This window comes from Chiloscyllium plagiosum, chromosome 19, assembly GCF_004010195.1.
Source record: "Chiloscyllium plagiosum isolate BGI_BamShark_2017 chromosome 19, ASM401019v2, whole genome shotgun sequence".
Taxonomy (NCBI): domain Eukaryota; kingdom Metazoa; phylum Chordata; class Chondrichthyes; order Orectolobiformes; family Hemiscylliidae; genus Chiloscyllium; species Chiloscyllium plagiosum.
This window is the reverse complement of record NC_057728.1, coordinates 56,130,154-56,147,506: the sequence shown is the minus strand read 5'-3', so window position 1 is coordinate 56,147,506 and position 17,353 is coordinate 56,130,154. Positions and strand designations below refer to the sequence as shown.

The window sequence follows — 17,353 nt, the reverse complement described above, 5'->3', positions numbered from 1 at the left end:
TTGAGCCTGGGACACTACCCTGAGGAACTCCTACAGCAATGTCCTGAGACTGGGACAACCCTCAACAAGTACAATCATCTTCCTTTGTGCTACATACAATTTCATCCATTACAGAGTTTCTCCCAATTGCCATTGGCTTCAGTACTTCTTTCTGCTAAGGAGCAGTCTGCATCCTTAATCATGACTTTACTTTAAGGCAGAGCATTTAGTTTGATATTTAAACCTACTCTGGATCACTTTTTTACTTACTCCTCCCGGGCCCTGTCCCTTTGACTGTGTTCTATGACACCTGTGTTATTGAAGTGTCCCAGCCTTTGCCCTTCCCATTGGTTGTCCCTGACCCTTCTTCTTTTTTCAATAGCATAACGTTTCTATATATAATATATACATATTTATGAAAACAAAAATATAATATATCTACCTCTGTTCAACTCCAAAGAGTCATATTAGTGTCAGAGTATTAACTCCCTTTCTCTCTCCATCGACTATGCCATCATGCAGAGTTCCTGCTGTTTTTGTCGTTTCAGATATACCTCATATTGCTCCTAACATTCCCTCCTGCACAGTTCATTGAAGAGTATCTTTGTGCACACTGCACAAGCAGAGTGACCTTGAAACATTCTTACATGATATTCCTACCTTTCTCTTGGGGAAGATGCTTGGCTTCTGATGAACTCAACACCTGTCTTCCCCATTCAACTGTAGAGAACTTGAATATTGTTGAATACAAGAGTCTGGAGGTTATCACTGACCAGAAACTGAAATGAAACTAGGCCATATAAATACTGTGGCAATGAGAGCAGAGCAGAATCTAGGAATCCTGCAGTGAGTAACTCACCTTCTGACTCCCCTGTCCATCATCTACAAAGCATCAGTCAGGTATGTGATATCTCTACATGCCTGGATGAGTACAGTTATAGAGTCATAGAGATGTACAGCACCAAAACGGACCCTTCGGTCCAACTCACCCACACCGACCAGATATCCCAACCCAATCTATTCCCGGCCCATTTCCCTCTAAACCCTTCCTATTCATATACCCATCCAGCTGCCTTTTAAATGTTGTAATTGTACCAGCCTCCACTACTTCCTCTGGCAGCTCATTCCATACACGCACCACTCTCTGCATGAAAAAGTTGCCCCTTAGATCTCTTTTATATTATTCCCCTCTCACCCTAAACCTATGCCCTCTAGTTCTGGACTGCCCCAACCCAGGTAAAAGACCTTGTCTATTTATCCTATCCATGTCCCTCATGATTTTATAAACCTCAAGAAGGTCACCCCTCAGCCTTCGATGCTCCAGAGAAAACAGCCCAGCCTATTCAGCCTCTCCCTATAGCTCAAATCCTCCAACCTTGGCAACATCCTTGTAAATCTTTTCTGAACCCTTTCAAGTTTCACAACATCCTTCCGATAGGTCCAACAAAATCTCAAGAAATATGTATCCAGGACAAAGCAACCTGCATGATTGGCACCACATCCATAAATATTCAGTCCCTCCACCACAGATTCACAGGAGCAGCAGTGTGCACCATTTCCAAGATGCACTGCAGAATTTTACCAAGGCTCCTTAGGCAGGAAATTCCAAACCCATGACCACTGTCATCTAGAAGAACAAGGGCAACAGATACCCAGGGACAGCATCACCTGCAGGTTCTCCTCTAAGTCACTCATCATCCTGACTTGAAAATATATTGCTGTTCCTCCAGTGTCACTGGGTCAAAATCTTAGAAACTCCCTCCCTAACAGCATTAACGGGTGAACATTCACTACATGGACTGCAGCGATACAAGACGGGTTACTGCCATCTTCTCAAGGGCAATTAGTGATTCAAAGTAAATGCTGGCCCAGCCAGTGATACCCACATCCCATGATGTTTTTTTAAATTGGAGTGGGTGCTTCAGAAGCAATAAGAGATTGAGAGACACCCCACCCCCCATTCGCTTGAGATCAAGTCCAAGACTTCATAAAGTGCCAGGACAGAGTTTCTTGCCCTCAATATGTTCAAACACGTTTCCAATAACAAATAGGATTAAAGCTCAACCTTTGCACTGAATTCAAGTGTTTATTTCATAATTGTAAGTTGTATCCTCACATCAGTTAGCATTAGCATGGTCATTACTGAAAACATTTGTGGTAAATAGTTTGCACAATTCTTAGCTGGGTGCAAGTTACAAGACTTAAATATCCCAAAGTTGCAAACAATAACTGGAGTCCCAGTTCCCCTGACAGTATCAGATAAAGACTTGACTCAAGTCTGGCAAATGACTCTGCAATCCACTGCCAGTAGAATCCGCCTCTAATCGTCCTTTTCTCATCATTAGTGATGCACCTATATCTTTACTGGGATCAGAGCAGCTGGCTTCAGCCTTTTGATCCTGGTTTCAGACTGGCAAAGGGCTTGGAGTTCTTCAGGGAGCTCGAGAGCTCGTTGAGGAAGGAGAGAAAGTGAGAGTCTTTCTCCGACTTCCTGGAGACGAAGATGACCACAATGGTGAACTGGGGCTCGGGGCGGGTCAGGAAGTAGGTGCTCTGTACCTTGTCATCATAAAAGTAGACGATTTTGTCCAAAGTATTCAGTTCTGCTGCTCGGTCCGTCATGATCATGATCACGTTGGGCCAGTGTATTAGGGGCCGGTCAGTGGGCAAGGAAACAACGGCCGGGTATTGATCAACCCCCTTGGGTGCTTCCCTATATGAGTGCGGGTGGTGGTATCCGTGGCCTTGGAAAGTCTCAGAGCCCCTGTTGTCGAATATCAGCGAGACATTCTCGACGTCGTACTTGCGAATGAAGCTTGAGATCTTGCCGCAGTAATCCGGGTTGGTCTTTGCGGTCAAGGCCTTCATTTCCGATGGGGTGGTCTGGCGGCCCAGCGCCTCGTGGAAGTAGAAGGTGAACTTGGCCAACAGGGCGGTCTTCAGCTTGGCCAGCCACAGGAAGAGGTGCGGTGGCTGAAGGGCCTTCTGGGTCTGGCCCCCGAATAGGTGCTTCCTGGTCTCCCGCTGCTTCTCAAAAGTCTGCCCCCAGCTCTGCAGCTTGGAGTGGGCGCTGTGCAGGTTCAGCAGCGATGGGAGGAACTTCCACTCACTGATCTCATTTTGCGCCTTCAGCAGCTGAGCCAGCACGTCCACCTCCAGCTGGAAGCTACTCTCCAATGGGCTCAAGATGGGGTGATGGAACCTAAGGAAATAAAAGCGAACACTCTGAAACATCCATTGGGAATTAGCCACATGAACATTGCATGGTTGGCTTAACCTCCCGAACTATCAGATTTTCAATTCCCACCAGGCAGCCTGATCCATAAAACATTAATAATTGAGCATCAGAGCAGCCACTATCTGAATGGTGATGGGGAGGTGCAACAAGACCCAGAGGTCCTCATATAACAGTCCTGGAAAGTAAGCATTGCAAGTGCAGCAGGCAATGAAGGCAGCAAATGGTATGTTGCCCTTTACAGTGAGAGGATTCCCGTACAGGAGCAGGGATGTCTTGCTGCAATTCACAAGGGCCTTGCTGAGACTACCCTTGGGAGTATTTATGTTCAGTTTTGGTCTCCGTATCTGAGGAGGGACATTCTGGCTATGGAGCAAGGGCAACAAAGGTTTACCAGACTGATTCCAGGGATGGCAAGATTAACATATGAAGAGAGACTGGATTAGTTAAGACTATATTCACTGGAGTTTAGAAAGAGTGAAAGGATGGCATGGAAACCTCTAAGATCCTAAATGGACGAGACAGGATAGATGCAGGAAAGACATTCTCAATGAATGGGGAATGCAGAATCAGGGGTCAGAGTGAAAGGAGATGGGGTAGGTCATTTAGGATTGAGATGTGGAGTATTGTCTTCAGGCAGACAGTGGGAGCCTGTGGAATTCTCTGTCACAGAAAGCCCATTAAGGTCAAAACATTGAGTGTTGTCAAGAAGGAGATATAGTTATTAAGAATAAAGGGATTCAAAGGTTTTGGGATGAAAGTGGGCACAGGGGACTGAGTTGGATGATCAGCCATGATCATATTGAACGGTGGAGCAGGCTCAAAGGGCTGCTACTACTCCTTGTTTTTCAATGTTTCTTTAAAAGTTAGCCATGGCTAAGTGGATTGGAGACAAAAAAACTCAGATGCTGGAATCCGAAATAGACAGGCAGGAGGCTGGAAGAACACAACAAGCCAGGCAGCATCAGGAGATGGAGAAGTCGACGTTTTGGGTGTAACCCTTCTTCAGGACTGGGGTTGGGTGTGGGGGAGCTGCAGATAAAGGGTTATTTGAAATTGGAAAACTCAATGTTGAGCCCTCTGGGCTGTAAGCTGCCCAGGTGAAATTGTTCCACCAATTTGTGCTGTAGTTTGTTTTGGCAATGGAAGAGGCCAAGGATGGTCATGTCGGATAACAGTGTTGTCATTTAGACAGACTTCGGAGACCTCAAAATGTACATTTACTATGAAGGGAGCGTTGCACTGTCAGTATCTTCAGGTTGTGATGTTAAACTGAGGTTACACATGAAAACACAAACTGGGAGAAGAGGTAGACCATGTCACCCTTCAAGACTACTCCATTATTCAATAAGACCGTGGTCAATCCGTTTGTGTTCCGATTTCCACATCCTCATTTAGTCCCAATAACTTTTCATTCTTTTGTCTAACAGGAATTTATCTACCTCTGCGTTAAAAAGCTCAATGACTCTGCCTCATGACCTTCTAAAGCAGTGAGTTCCACATTCACACATCAATCGGAGAGAGAAACAAAACTCTCTCCTCATTTCTGTTCCAAAAGGGCAGCGGTAATTTTAAAACAATAGCCCCAGTCTGGGCTCACCCAGACAAGCAGAAACATCCTTAACATGCCCACTTTGTCAAGACCATTCAGGATCATATAACCTCCAAACAAATCAACACACAACTATTCTAGATTCCACGTAAAACAAGCCAACTCTATCCAACCTTCCCACATTATACAACCTGCTCATTCCAGGTACTAACTTCCTTAAACGAGGAGACCAAAAATGCAAACAATATTCAAAATATGGTCTCACCAATGCCTTGCACAACTAATTACTTTCACATTCAATATCTCTGATAATAAAAGATGGCATTCCATTCACCTGCTTAATTAAGTGTGGTACCTCCATGCTAACTTCCTGTGGCTTTTACACTGGAACACTTTCACAACCACCACCTCTGGTGGATGTAAACTATCTGTCGGCATTATTTAAAACAGCCAGAGAAATCTACACTTTACTGGTTGAGTGCAATTCTGACAACACTCAGGACTTGTCACCATTTTGGACAAAGCAGCCCACTTCATCGACACCCCATTCACCACTTTAACATTCACTGCCCTCCCCACTGCGCAGAGTTCTACATGGTGCATTGTCGTAATCCATTAAAGATCCTTTGTCAGCAGCTTCCAAACTCTCAACCTGTACCACAAAAGAAGACAAGGGTAACAAGTTCCTCCAGACGAAAGTGAGCACTGGTGCCGGAAAAGCACAGCTAGTCAGGCAGCATCCGAGGAGAAGGAAAATCGACGTTTTGAGCAAAAGCCCTTCATCAGCAATGAGCTTCACCATTCCTGATGAAGGGCTTTTGCCTGGAACGTCAATTTTCCTGCTCCAGGATGCTGCCTGACCTGCTGTGCTTTTCCAGCACCACACTCTCAACTCTAACAAGTTCCCCTGCAAGCCACAGAATGTCCCAGCTTGGAAATATATCGCCGTTCCTTCAGTATTGCAGGGTCAATATGTTGAAACTTCCTTCCTAACAGCACTTTGAGAGTATATGCACCCCAAGGATTGCAGTAGTTCAAGAAGGCAGCTCACCACCACCTTCTGAAGGACACGTAAGGACAAGTAGGAAATATCGGTCTTGCTAGTAACACCCACATCTCCATGAAAGGATAAAAGGAAAATTCTCCCAATTGTCCTGACTGATATTTATCCCTTAACCCAAATCACTGGAACACATTATCGGGTCATGATTACAATACTGTTTTTGAGTCATCTTACTGTACACAAACAGATACATTTCATTTCTTCTTTCAGCATTCCTATATTTTAAATAGCTAGCCATAAGGCGCTTTGGGAAATCCTCAAATACAGATGCTGCATTAATCAAAATTCTGCCTTTTCCCTCCTTCCACAGCTGTGTCTCAGCTGGGAGTGAACTAGGTTCCCTGACAGTTCTGCAGTGCCATTTGGTGCATATATTCTGTGCTCACATCCCTCGAGTGAGATACAAACTCATAAACTGCTGACTCGGTGCTAAGTGCCAACACTGAGCTACAACTGAAGGAGAAATGCCATAAAAGGTCCAGTAAGAACAATAAAAATGCAGCCACGTGGCAGCACTTGGTAAATAAACTATTGCTGAATTCTTCATTCATAGGGGAAGCAGGAAGTAGGCCAGGACAATGTATCAAATTACAGACAGCCCTTCACTGATAGATAATGCATGAATAACCATGAGCACTCCAAGGGAGTTGGTGCAGGTGATTTAGAAAAGTTGATCAGTTCGTTATAATGTGCAATGAAAGTGGCCAGTAGGTCAGGGACATGGAACACATCGAATTAAGGAAAGCTCCTGCAGATGCTGGAATTCTGAAACAAATACAGAGTACTCTGCTTTAGAACTGGACTCAAAATGATATCTCAAGTTTCTCTCTCCACAGATGCTGCCAGACATGCTGTATTTCTCCAGCAATTTCTGTAATGTGCAACACATCACATGGCGTGAGCAGTCATGTGATGTTCCCAGAACCAGTTTCAATTTTGAGCAACACAAGCAGCAGAAGACTCTCTAGATAGCTTGAGGGTAGAGTGGATGGTGTAGTTTAATCATCCATTCCCTCCACCACCCAATGCACTGTAGCTGTAGTGTGCACCAACCTTCAACATAATGCACTTCAACAGCTCACCAAGGCTCCTTCAGCAGCAGCTCCCAAGACTGTGACCTCTGCTACCTCTGAGGGACAGGGCAACAACTGATCATGGGATCACTGCCAACTCCAAGTTGCCCCTTTTCCAAGTCTCACGGCCATCTGACTTGGGGACAGAGTGACCAATCCTACATTGGCACGGCTTCAGAGTCTTACATCTCTCTGCCTAACCACAGGAGTCCGAGAAGACAGCTCACCACCAACTCCTCCAGAGCAATTAGGCAAGGGCAATGATTAGCAATGACATTCTGAAGATTAAATTTTGAGAATGACAACGTGACCTTTTTAATTGGATGAAATCTTCCCAGTTAATGAGCTCATGGATGATAAGCTCCACGCTGTCAGAGATACAAAAAAAAGCATTGGAAAAATGTATAATCCTTCTGACAAATCACCTATAAACCACACAAGCTTCTGCTGTAATTTTGTCAGCAGAATCATTCACTACAGGAGAAATCGCAGCTGGAATACTGTGAACAGTTTTGGGCTCTTTATCTAAGAGGAGCTGTACTGGTATTGGAGGTTGGCAAGAGAAAATTCACTAGGTTATCCTGGACATGGAGACAGCATGTTGTGAGGAGAGGTTGAGTTGGTTGCTCCTGTGCTCATTGGCGTGCAAAAGAATGAGGAGTGACCTTATTGGAGATTTTGACAGAGTAGATGTGGAGAGGTTGTTTTGTCTTGTGGAAGAGTCTAGGACCAGAGGGCATAATCTCAGAATAAGGGCTTGCCCACCTAAGACAGATATGATGAGTTTTTTTTTTCTCTCAGAGAATAGTAAATCTGTGGAATTGTTTACCACAGAGGGCTGTTGAGGCTGGGTCATTAAGTATATTCAAGGCTGAGGATAGAAACATTTTCAATCTGTAAAGGGATCAAGGATTATGGGATACCAAGAAAATGGAGATAAGCATTATCAGATCAGCTGTGATCTCACTGAATAACAGTGCCGACCTGATGGGTTGAATGGCCTACATCTGCTCATACATCCTATGGTCTTATGGAATCTGTACCAAGTCTTGTGAAGAACAACACTGTCAATTCCACACCCTGACTCTTTCTCAGATCCCCAGCAATCGTTTCTCCAAATATTTATCCCAAAATTTTCTTTTATTGGCCACTATTAAGTTGATAAAAAAAGGACAAAGAATTGCAGATGCTGGAAATCAGAAACAAAACAGAAATTACTGGAAAACCTCAGCAGTTCTGGCTTTATCTGTAGAGAGTAAACAGAGCTAACAGTTCAGGTCCACTGACCCTTCTCCAGAACTATTAATCATAGCATCCCTACAGTGTGGAAGCAAGCCATTCAGCCCATCGAGTCCATGCCACCGCTCTGAAGAACATCCCACCCAGACCCACCCTACCACCCAATCCCTGTAACCCTGTAATTTCCCATGGATAATCCACCTAACCTACACATCACATGACACTCTGGATAATTTAGCATGGGCAATCCATCTGACTGTCACATCTTTGGACTACGGGGGGAAACCAGAGAACCTGGAGGAAACCCACACAGTTGCCCAAAGCTGGAATCGAACCTGGGTCCCTGGTGCCGCAGCAGCAGTGCTAACCACTGAGCCACCATGCCGCCAAAATCTACCACGGCATTGTGTCAAAAAGATTATCCTCAACACGCCTCTTGTTCTTCTTCCAATCACCTTAATTCTGTGTCCTCTGGTTACTGATTCTTCAGCCAATGACAACTGCTTTCCCTTACTTACTGTTTCTCAGACTCCTCACCTTCCACTGGCCATCACTTATGGTTCTGCTTTGTTCAACAGTCCAGCTCATGCCTGCTTGGATCACTGGGTCTAGTACTCACCTGGAACTGTATTTCTGCAGAATAGCCTCCAGCGCGTGCACCACCTCTGTCGAATGGATGGACTTCTGTGTGCTGAGGGAATACATCTTCTCATAGAAGTCAGCGATTTCCATTCGAGCCTGAATGAAAAAGCAAAGCTGCTCGGAAAGGTGGGAGAGGAGCTCTTCCAGATAGGGGGGGGTCCCTGTCGCTGAGTTCTGTGCAGTGGTGGCCAACTTGCGCAGCTCACTGTGGAGGGACGTGTAGATAGATCGAATGGAATCCTTCCGACTGAAGAATGACTGCCCACCTGCACGTCCGACCAGATAGAAGAAAGAGTTATATAGACTTTTACACAACAGAAATAGGCCCATTCTCCACATGAGTCTTCTCCCGCTTTACTTCAGCTCACTTTAACAACCAATCCTTTTCACCCCCATGTGTTAATCTGTCCTTTTTCATGCGCCTGTGTTGTTCATCATAACTACTCCTTCTGGTATTGAGTTCTGCTTTCTAAACACTCTTCAAAAAAAGAACTTAGTTACCCAAATTCCCAGCTGGATTAATTTGTGACTAGATGATGTTTTATAACCTCTTCATTTGCGCTCCCACACACAAGTAGGACATCTTCTTCATGTCCACCCTAAGTAGCCTCTTCATAATTTTATAGACAAATATGATGACACCTCTGCCCTTTCCGGGAGGAATGAACCCCAGCCTGTTCAGTCTCTACTGACTCAGCTCTGGTATCAAAGTAGCAGCTAAACCTGAGAGCTCCCTGTCATATTAGCACTGAAAACCATTCTTAAAATAAATCAGCTGTGATGAAGTGGATCTGCTTAAGACAATGATTTTACACAACTACCCTTTGTTTGAATCCATTAGATCCACAAAGTGGGGGTCAGATCCCAAAGGGGCTGAGAGCTGTGAGGCAGTAATGGCTGCTGTGCAGTTCTGACCAGGTTATAATAAATGTGACGCACAATAAAAGGCAGACCCTCACGCAGACAGGATTCCACCCCACTCCCCCACATCACCTACCTCCTTGTTCGCACAGGTCTCTCCCCACCCCCCTCACAGTATTCACTCAGGGGTTATGATAACTTTCAAGCCTCATAAAGGAGTCACAATGGGAAGTGGTTTGAGGAAGCACAGGCCTAGACCTGGTTCTGCTCTGTGGAATGAGATAAACAAAAACAACTTGATGGTGAAATCCAATAAATGTGACTGAAAGGTAAGCGCTTTAGAGTTTAAAAGGTGTTGTCACTCAGCAGATTGGTACCTACACAACAAAGAAAAAATGTCACATTTAAGCCTTTGAATGCTTTAGCAGAAGCTTTAAATTCAGAGCCTGCTCACTCAAAACGCTAACTCTAGATACAGACTCTTACTGACTGAGAGCACTCGTGTTTCACCCTCCACCACTGCACTGTACTGAACTCCTGCCAAAAACACTGCAGGTCTTCAGGACAACTGTGTCCAGTTCTGGTCACCCTGCTGCAGCAAAGCTAATATTAAACTGGAGAGGGTTCAGAAAAGATTTAACCGGATGTTGTCAGAAATGGAGGCCTTGAGATTTAAAAATAGACTGGAAAGACTGCGACTTTTTCACTGCAGTATAGGAGGTTGAGGTGTGACCTTACTGAGGTTTATAAAATCATGAGGAGCATAGATAAAATGAATGACAAGGGTCTTTTCCCTATGGTGGGCGAGCTCAAAACTAGGGGGCATATTTGTAAGGTGAGCAGAGAAAGATTTAAAAGGGACCTGAGGGGCAACTTTGTTTTTTTACACAGAGAGCATTCGTGTATGGAATGAACTGTCAGATAAAATGGTGGATACAGGTACAGTCACAACGTTTAAAAGATAGTTGGATAAGTTTATGAACAGGAAAGGTTTGGAAAGATATAGGCTAAACACAGGCAGGTGGGACTAGTTCAGTTTGGGAATGTGCGGCGTGGACTGGTTGGACCAAAGGGTCTGTTTCCATGCTGTAATACTCTATATAGAAAAGCATGTGTCCCTAAGCAAATGCAAGGCTGTGTACGTAACAGACAAATGCACGCCCATGTACATTTAAACAATTTTGCACAGGTACGGCAATGTGGAATAGCATACATATGTTTATCTATAATGTGAGTCTTTCAACATCATCCTCTGACCACCTCCATTACAAAATCTAGTGGTGGCCTACATGTGACTCCAGACCCAAATCAATATGGCTGAATCAGAAGTGCTTTCTGAAATGGCACAGCAAGTCATTCAGTTCAAGGGCAATTAGGGATGGGCAATAAACACCACTATTGCCCACATCTCATAAAAGAATTTTTAAAATCCCAATACTGTGTTCTCCTAAGACTGCATCCTTCATGGTTTCTGCCTTGAATACTTCCTGGGACAAAGCATCCTGTGCTTCAACAATTCTACATAAGAACTGCCTCTCAGACTCTCTCAATATTTTGTTGAGAACTTTAAACCTAGTTCATTCTAGTCCCTAATTCTCCAACCAGAGAAGATTTGTCTTCTCGTAACTTTTCCTCCAATTTAAAAATCAGAGACCTCCCCCACCATCCAGAGTAAAAATCCTGCACCTGCCAATATCACAAAGGCATTAAGATCGTCAAATCACCTGGTGCTCTGCTGGTCTCACCTCTGAATCACAAGGTCTCAGTTTTAACTGGGGCTCTGCCTATCTTCACTGGTGGATGAAAAACATCCCATGGCTATTCCGAAAGAGAGCAGGACATTACAATAACAAATTACCTGGTTATTATCACCTTGTGATTTGTGGGAGCTTGCTGTACACAAACTGGCTGCAGCACTTTGTACGTGCCAACAGGGACTACACTTCAAAAGCTGCTTAGTGATAATAAGAAGCTTGATATAAATGTGAGTTTTGCTTTAAAGTCACTGGCCTCATTTGCTGCTATGCAAACATTAGATTAGATTTAGATTAGATTCCCTACAGTGTGGAACCAGGCCCTTCAGCCCAACTAGTCCACACAGACCATCCGAAGAGTAACCCACCCAGGCCCATTCCCCCTAACTAATGCATCTAACTCTACAGGCAATTTAGCATGGCCAATTCACCTAACCTGCACATCTTTTGGACTGTGGGAGGAAACCAGAGCACCCAGAGGAAACCCACACAGACACTGGGAGAACATGCAAACTTCACACAGACAGTCGCCCGAGGCTGGAATCGAACCTGAGTCCCTGGCGCTGTGAGGCAAGAGTGCTAACCACTGCGCCACTGTGCCGCCCCACAGTTGCCACATTTTCCTACATAACAAAAGTGGTTGCGCATCAGGAGTAAGTGATAATTATAACACATGAGACATGATAAAGCATTATATGAACACATTCCTTGTTTTCATATAACACTGAACACATCAGCCCTGCAAGTCTTTCCCTTTTAGTACTCACAACAGCAAAAACTCTCCATCTAAACTTCTTTTAACTACAAAATCACTAGGCATTATTGCCATTTCAAATACTGACTACTTACAGTTCCTTCTCTAATGGAAAGCAATGGCTAGCTTTCCAAAGGGAATATATCAACGATAAAATGAGTTACAGTCAAACTGATATAGGCTGTCTTTGCCATCCCCCACATTACAGGAGCCATTTAGATGGGATTGATCGCAGCCTTTCTACTAAGCATGATCATTTTTTGAATCCCTTCCCCCCAAAAAATATATTAATGATATTCAATAATCACCATCTGGTACTTTAGACAAAACACCAATGAGTTGGTTAATAAGTAGCTAGACCAAATAAGACCAAGACAGATCGCTGTACTAGCCTTTTAATCCTATGACACAACAAGAAATAGCTTTTTGATTAATCAGAATAATCAATTTTTATTGATTAGCTTACAACAAACTGAGACATCAGGAAGCCCCCAGTTGCTCTGAAAACTACAGGTATCAAGCTCCCAGAAGCCTGTAACGCTCGCCACATGTTACTTCTCAAATTACCTACCTACGGTATCTCAAATTGTTATTAAAATAAATATAGATTAAAAATCCCTTCCAGTTTTAGTTTTTCTGGACATATGTTAAGTGGATCGGCATGGCTGTGAGCCAACGATTGAGAGTCCGTGTGTAGAGGATGGATGTGCAGTTGTGTCAGCAATTAGAACAGAAGGAATAAGCACAGCACTGACACTTTCTTAAAAGACACTGAAACATCGCTTTCACTTTGGACAAAATTCCTAATCTAGTTACAAACTGTATTAGTTTGGTGATCATTCAATCTGGGGCCATTTCTACCTTCCAACATGAGCATTTTTTTCTAACTAACGCAAAACAGCTTAAAATTCCACCAACTTTTCCACTATTTTCATTAATTCCAGGCAAATTTCACCAAAACAACAAAATCAAAGGAAAACTCGAGGTCATTTTCTTTGAAAAGAAAAACAAGTCACAAAGATTGGGGACAACACGACACCGTCCCATTTTCAGCACTGAACTGAACATCTTTTTACATACTATCCTCAAACAATCCGGTCCGATACACATTTCCTGAGCTGCAGAAAATATTGCAGATTCTGAAATGCAGAAATACGGCAGAAACGAGAACAAAGGAAAAGCTGGGAAAGCTCAACAGGTCAGACAGAATCTGTGGAGAGAAACAGAGTTAACTTTCAGACGAATGACATCTCCAGAGTTGTAACTATCATGGCTCAGTGGGTAGCACACACAATCGAGTCGGAAAGCTGTAGAATACTTGCCTATTCCAGAAACTGGAGAATAAAATTAAGGTCAGCATTCTAGTGTATTAGCTTCAAGACACAAACGCAAAACCAAATACCCCACCCCACTTCAGTTTATGTATACATAACAGGTTCATGTAGTTATAAACTTGTGCAAACACTGTATCACCTAGCTAAGCTCACAAGTGTACACGTGACACAGAAACCTTAGCTCAAACACACGCCCAGAAAGATACACTTCCTCTTTGTCCCCCCCCCTCCAACTCTCCACTTATTTACCCCACCTCCCTCCTCCATGCACTGTCCCATTCCCTTCACAGCTTTTCACTTCCTCTTAAGACAAGGAGCAGAAGTAGTCATTTGGTTCATTGAGCCCTGACTCCATCATTCAGTGAGATCTTGGCTGCTCTGAAAATCCTCAACACTGATTCTTACTTGTTCCCCCTAACCCCCTTGATTCCCGTATGGCCGAAAAATCTGTCTATTCTAGCCTTGAATATACTAATGACGCAGCCTTGACAGCTCTCTGCGAGTATTCCTGAGAATCACTGTCCTCTGAGAGAAGCTCCTCCTCATTGCCGTGCAGAGAAAGCAAAGTTAACATTTCGGGTCACGTGACCTTTCTTCAGTTCTATCGCCACCTCACCTATCTTTCCCTCAGCCCCAGCCCCACCCATTTATTTCTCAGCTCCCTTCCCCCTCTCCCCAGTCCTTATGCCTGAAATGTCGACTCTCCTGCTCCTCAGATGCTGCCTGACCTGCTGTGCTTTTTCCAGCGCCACATTTTATCGACCCTTTCTCTCCCAGACCTGCTGGAATTTCTGATTTTGTTTCTAATTTCCAGCAGCTGCAGTTCTTAGCGTTTTTGTTTCCTCCTCATCTCTATCTTAAATAGGTGACCCTTCACTCTGAGATGATGTCCTCTGGTCCTTGACTCCCCACAAGCAGAAACATCTCTATCTCCCACTGCAACTCCCAGGTCATTTCCTCAGCCCTGAACAGCACCACTGATCCAGAATCTATCTATGCCCTGTCTAACCCCTCAAAATGTGTATGTTTCAATGTGTTCCACCGTTTCCCTCTCCTATATTGCCTCTTCACCCTCATCTTTGATTCTCCACCATCTGAATGCATTGTTTGGTAGAGGTTCACTATCCTTTGAAGGGACTTTTCCTCATTTCAGTCCTAAAAGGTCTATCGTATGAACAAAGCAGGTGTAACTAGGGGCAGAGGGGTGAGATGTAACTGGGGAAGGAGGAAAAGTGGAAATAAGTGGGTATGGGGTAATCCAAGGGAGTTTTAGGGTAACTAGAGGCAGAGATGAGTGGGTAATTGGGCAGGGTGTAATGAGTGGGGGTGATTGAGGTAAGGGGATTTATTGGGAGAGAAGGGGAATAGGGAGAAGGGAGGGTCAGGGTGGTGAGGATAGCATGGACAGAGAGAGTGAATGCACTGCTGTTCAATAAAATCATAGTTGATCTGATTTTAACCTCAACTCTACATTCCTGCATATCCCCAATAATCTTCCGTGCCCATAGTAATCAAGAATCTATCTGCCTCTGCCTTAAATATATTTGAAGGTTCTGCATCCACTGCCTTTTGAGGAAGGGAATTCCAAAGACAACTCCTCTCAGAAAGAAAAGGAATTGCTCCCTCATCTGTTTTAAACAGGCAACCCCTCAGTTTTAAACTCTGACCCCCTAGTCCTAGTTTCTCCCAAAAGAGGAATCATCCTTTCAACATCCACATGGTGAAGTCCCCTCACAGGCTTATCGTTTCAAATAAGTCATCTCTGACTCTTCTAAACTCTAGAGATCACAGGCCTGACCTGTCTCACCTTTCCTCATAAGGTAATCTGCTCATTCCAATAGCCTAGCAAACCTATGATCTGATTCCAATGCATTAACTTCCTTCTGTAAGTATGGTGGTCAGTACTGTACACTGTACTCCAGATGTAGTCTCAGTATAAATGATCCATAAAGCCCCTACTCTTGCATTCAATTCCCCTCGCAACAAGACATTATTCTATTAGCTTTCCTGATTACTTGCTGCACCCACATACTAACCTTTTGCAATCCTATCCTGTACCCTGAGACTGTGTGCCAGGTCCTAGACTTCGAAAACAAGGAAAACATTCTTCCTACATATCCCCACTCTCTCCATTGATTCCCCAGCTCCTCCACATCTCCCTCCCACCACATGATCCCAAATGTCTTTATGCACCCTCTCAGTTCTTGTTAACCCACCATCCTGACCCTCTCCTCCCCATTTCCACTTCCCCTAAGATAGCCCCTTCTCTCAATTAGCCCCTGCTCATTACAACTTGCCCAATTACCCACTCACCTCCCTTACCCAGTGTTTACCCTGGTTTTTACCTCCTTACCCATTGTTTACCCCAGTTACCCCCTTACCCAGTGTCTGCTTCAGTTACCCCTTACCCAGTGTTTACCCTGGTTTTTACCTCCTTACCCATTGTTTACCCCAGTTACCCCCTTACCCAGTGTCTGCTTCAGTTACCCCTTACCCAGTGTTTACCCTGGTTTTTACCTCCTTACCCATTGTTTACCCCAGTTACCCCCTTACCCAGTGTCTGCTTCAGTTACCCCTTACCCAGTGTTTACCCTGGTTTTTACCTCCTTACCCATTGTTTACCCCAGTTACCCCCTTACCCAGTGTCTGCTTCAGTTACCCCTTACCCAGTGTTTACCCTGGTTTTTACCTCCTTACCCATTGTTTACCCCAGTTACCCCCTTACCCAGTGTCTGCTTCAGTTACCCCTTACCCAGTGTTTACCCTGGTTTTTACCTCCTTACCCATTGTTTACCCCAGTTACCCCCTTACCCAGTGTCTGCTTCAGTTACCCCTTACCCAGTGTTTACCCTGGTTTTTACCTCCTTACCCATTGTTTACCCCAGTTACCCCCTTACCCAGTGTCTGCTTCAGTTACCCCTTACCCAGTGTTTACCCTGGTTTTTACCTCCTTACCCATTGTTTACCCCAGTTACCCCCTTACCCAGTGTCTGCTTCAGTTACCCCTTACCCAGTGTTTACCCTGGTTTTTACCTCCTTACCCATTGTTTACCCCAGTTACCCCCTTACCCAGTGTCTGCTTCAGTTACCCCTTACCCAGTGTTTACCCTGGTTTTTGCCTCCTTACCCAGTGTTTACCCCAGTTACCCCCTTACTCAGTGTTTACCCCAGTTATCCCCTTACCCAGTGTTTACCCCAGTTACCCCCTTACCCAGTGTCTGCTTCAGTTACCCCTTACCCAGTGTTTACCCTGGTTTTTACCTCCTTACCCATTGTTTACCCCAGTTACCCCCTTACCCAGTGTCTGCTTCAGTTATGCCCTTACTCAGTGTTTACCCCAGTTACCCCCTTACCCAGTGTTTACCCCGGTTTTTGCCCCTTACCCAGTTTCTGCCCCAGGAAGCCCATGCTGTGGTAGGCCTTCTCGGCGGCCGCCAGGTGAGCGAGTGCGGCGAGGATTCCGCTCCAGGAGGGGCCCGCGCTGCGGCTGCTCTCCTTCTCCCGCTCCACATAGTCCTTGGCGCGGTCATGGGAGCACACCCCCAGCTGCGAGAAGAAGGTCTCCAAGACCGCCTGCTCCACCGGCACCGGGCCCTGACCCGGGCCCAGCCCCGCCGGGGGATCGCTCATCGCCAGCCCGGGGCCCAGAGACTGAGGGAGAGGCCTCGGGAGGAGAGCGGGGCCCGGCCACAGGGAGGGAGGGGAGTGAGGGAGAGGCCGCGGTCTCGGTCTCCAGCTGCAGCCGGGCGCCGGGAGGGAGGGGGAGGGACAGGGACCGGAACCTGATCCGGGACCGAGAGATGCTCCCTGGGCCCAGAGACACCCCTCAATGTCCTCCGAACCCACCCCCTTCCCCATCCCCTCACA

At 45.2% G+C, this 17,353-nt stretch overlaps 1 protein-coding gene across 1 annotated transcript; it reads right to left on the bottom strand.

Moving 5' to 3' along the window:
• Positions 1-2,045: 2,045 nt before the first annotated feature.
• kics2 (KICSTOR subunit 2) lies at positions 2,046-17,321 on the bottom strand. The gene is made up of 3 exons (XM_043709961.1): positions 16,870-17,321; positions 8,761-9,049; positions 2,046-3,181 (listed from the first exon to the last, which is right to left on the bottom strand). The coding sequence occupies exons 1-3, from the start codon at positions 17,114-17,116 to the stop codon at positions 2,365-2,367; spliced, it is 1,353 nt and encodes a 450-aa protein (XP_043565896.1). The 5' UTR covers positions 17,117-17,321; the 3' UTR covers positions 2,046-2,364.
• Positions 17,322-17,353: the final 32 nt, after the last annotated feature.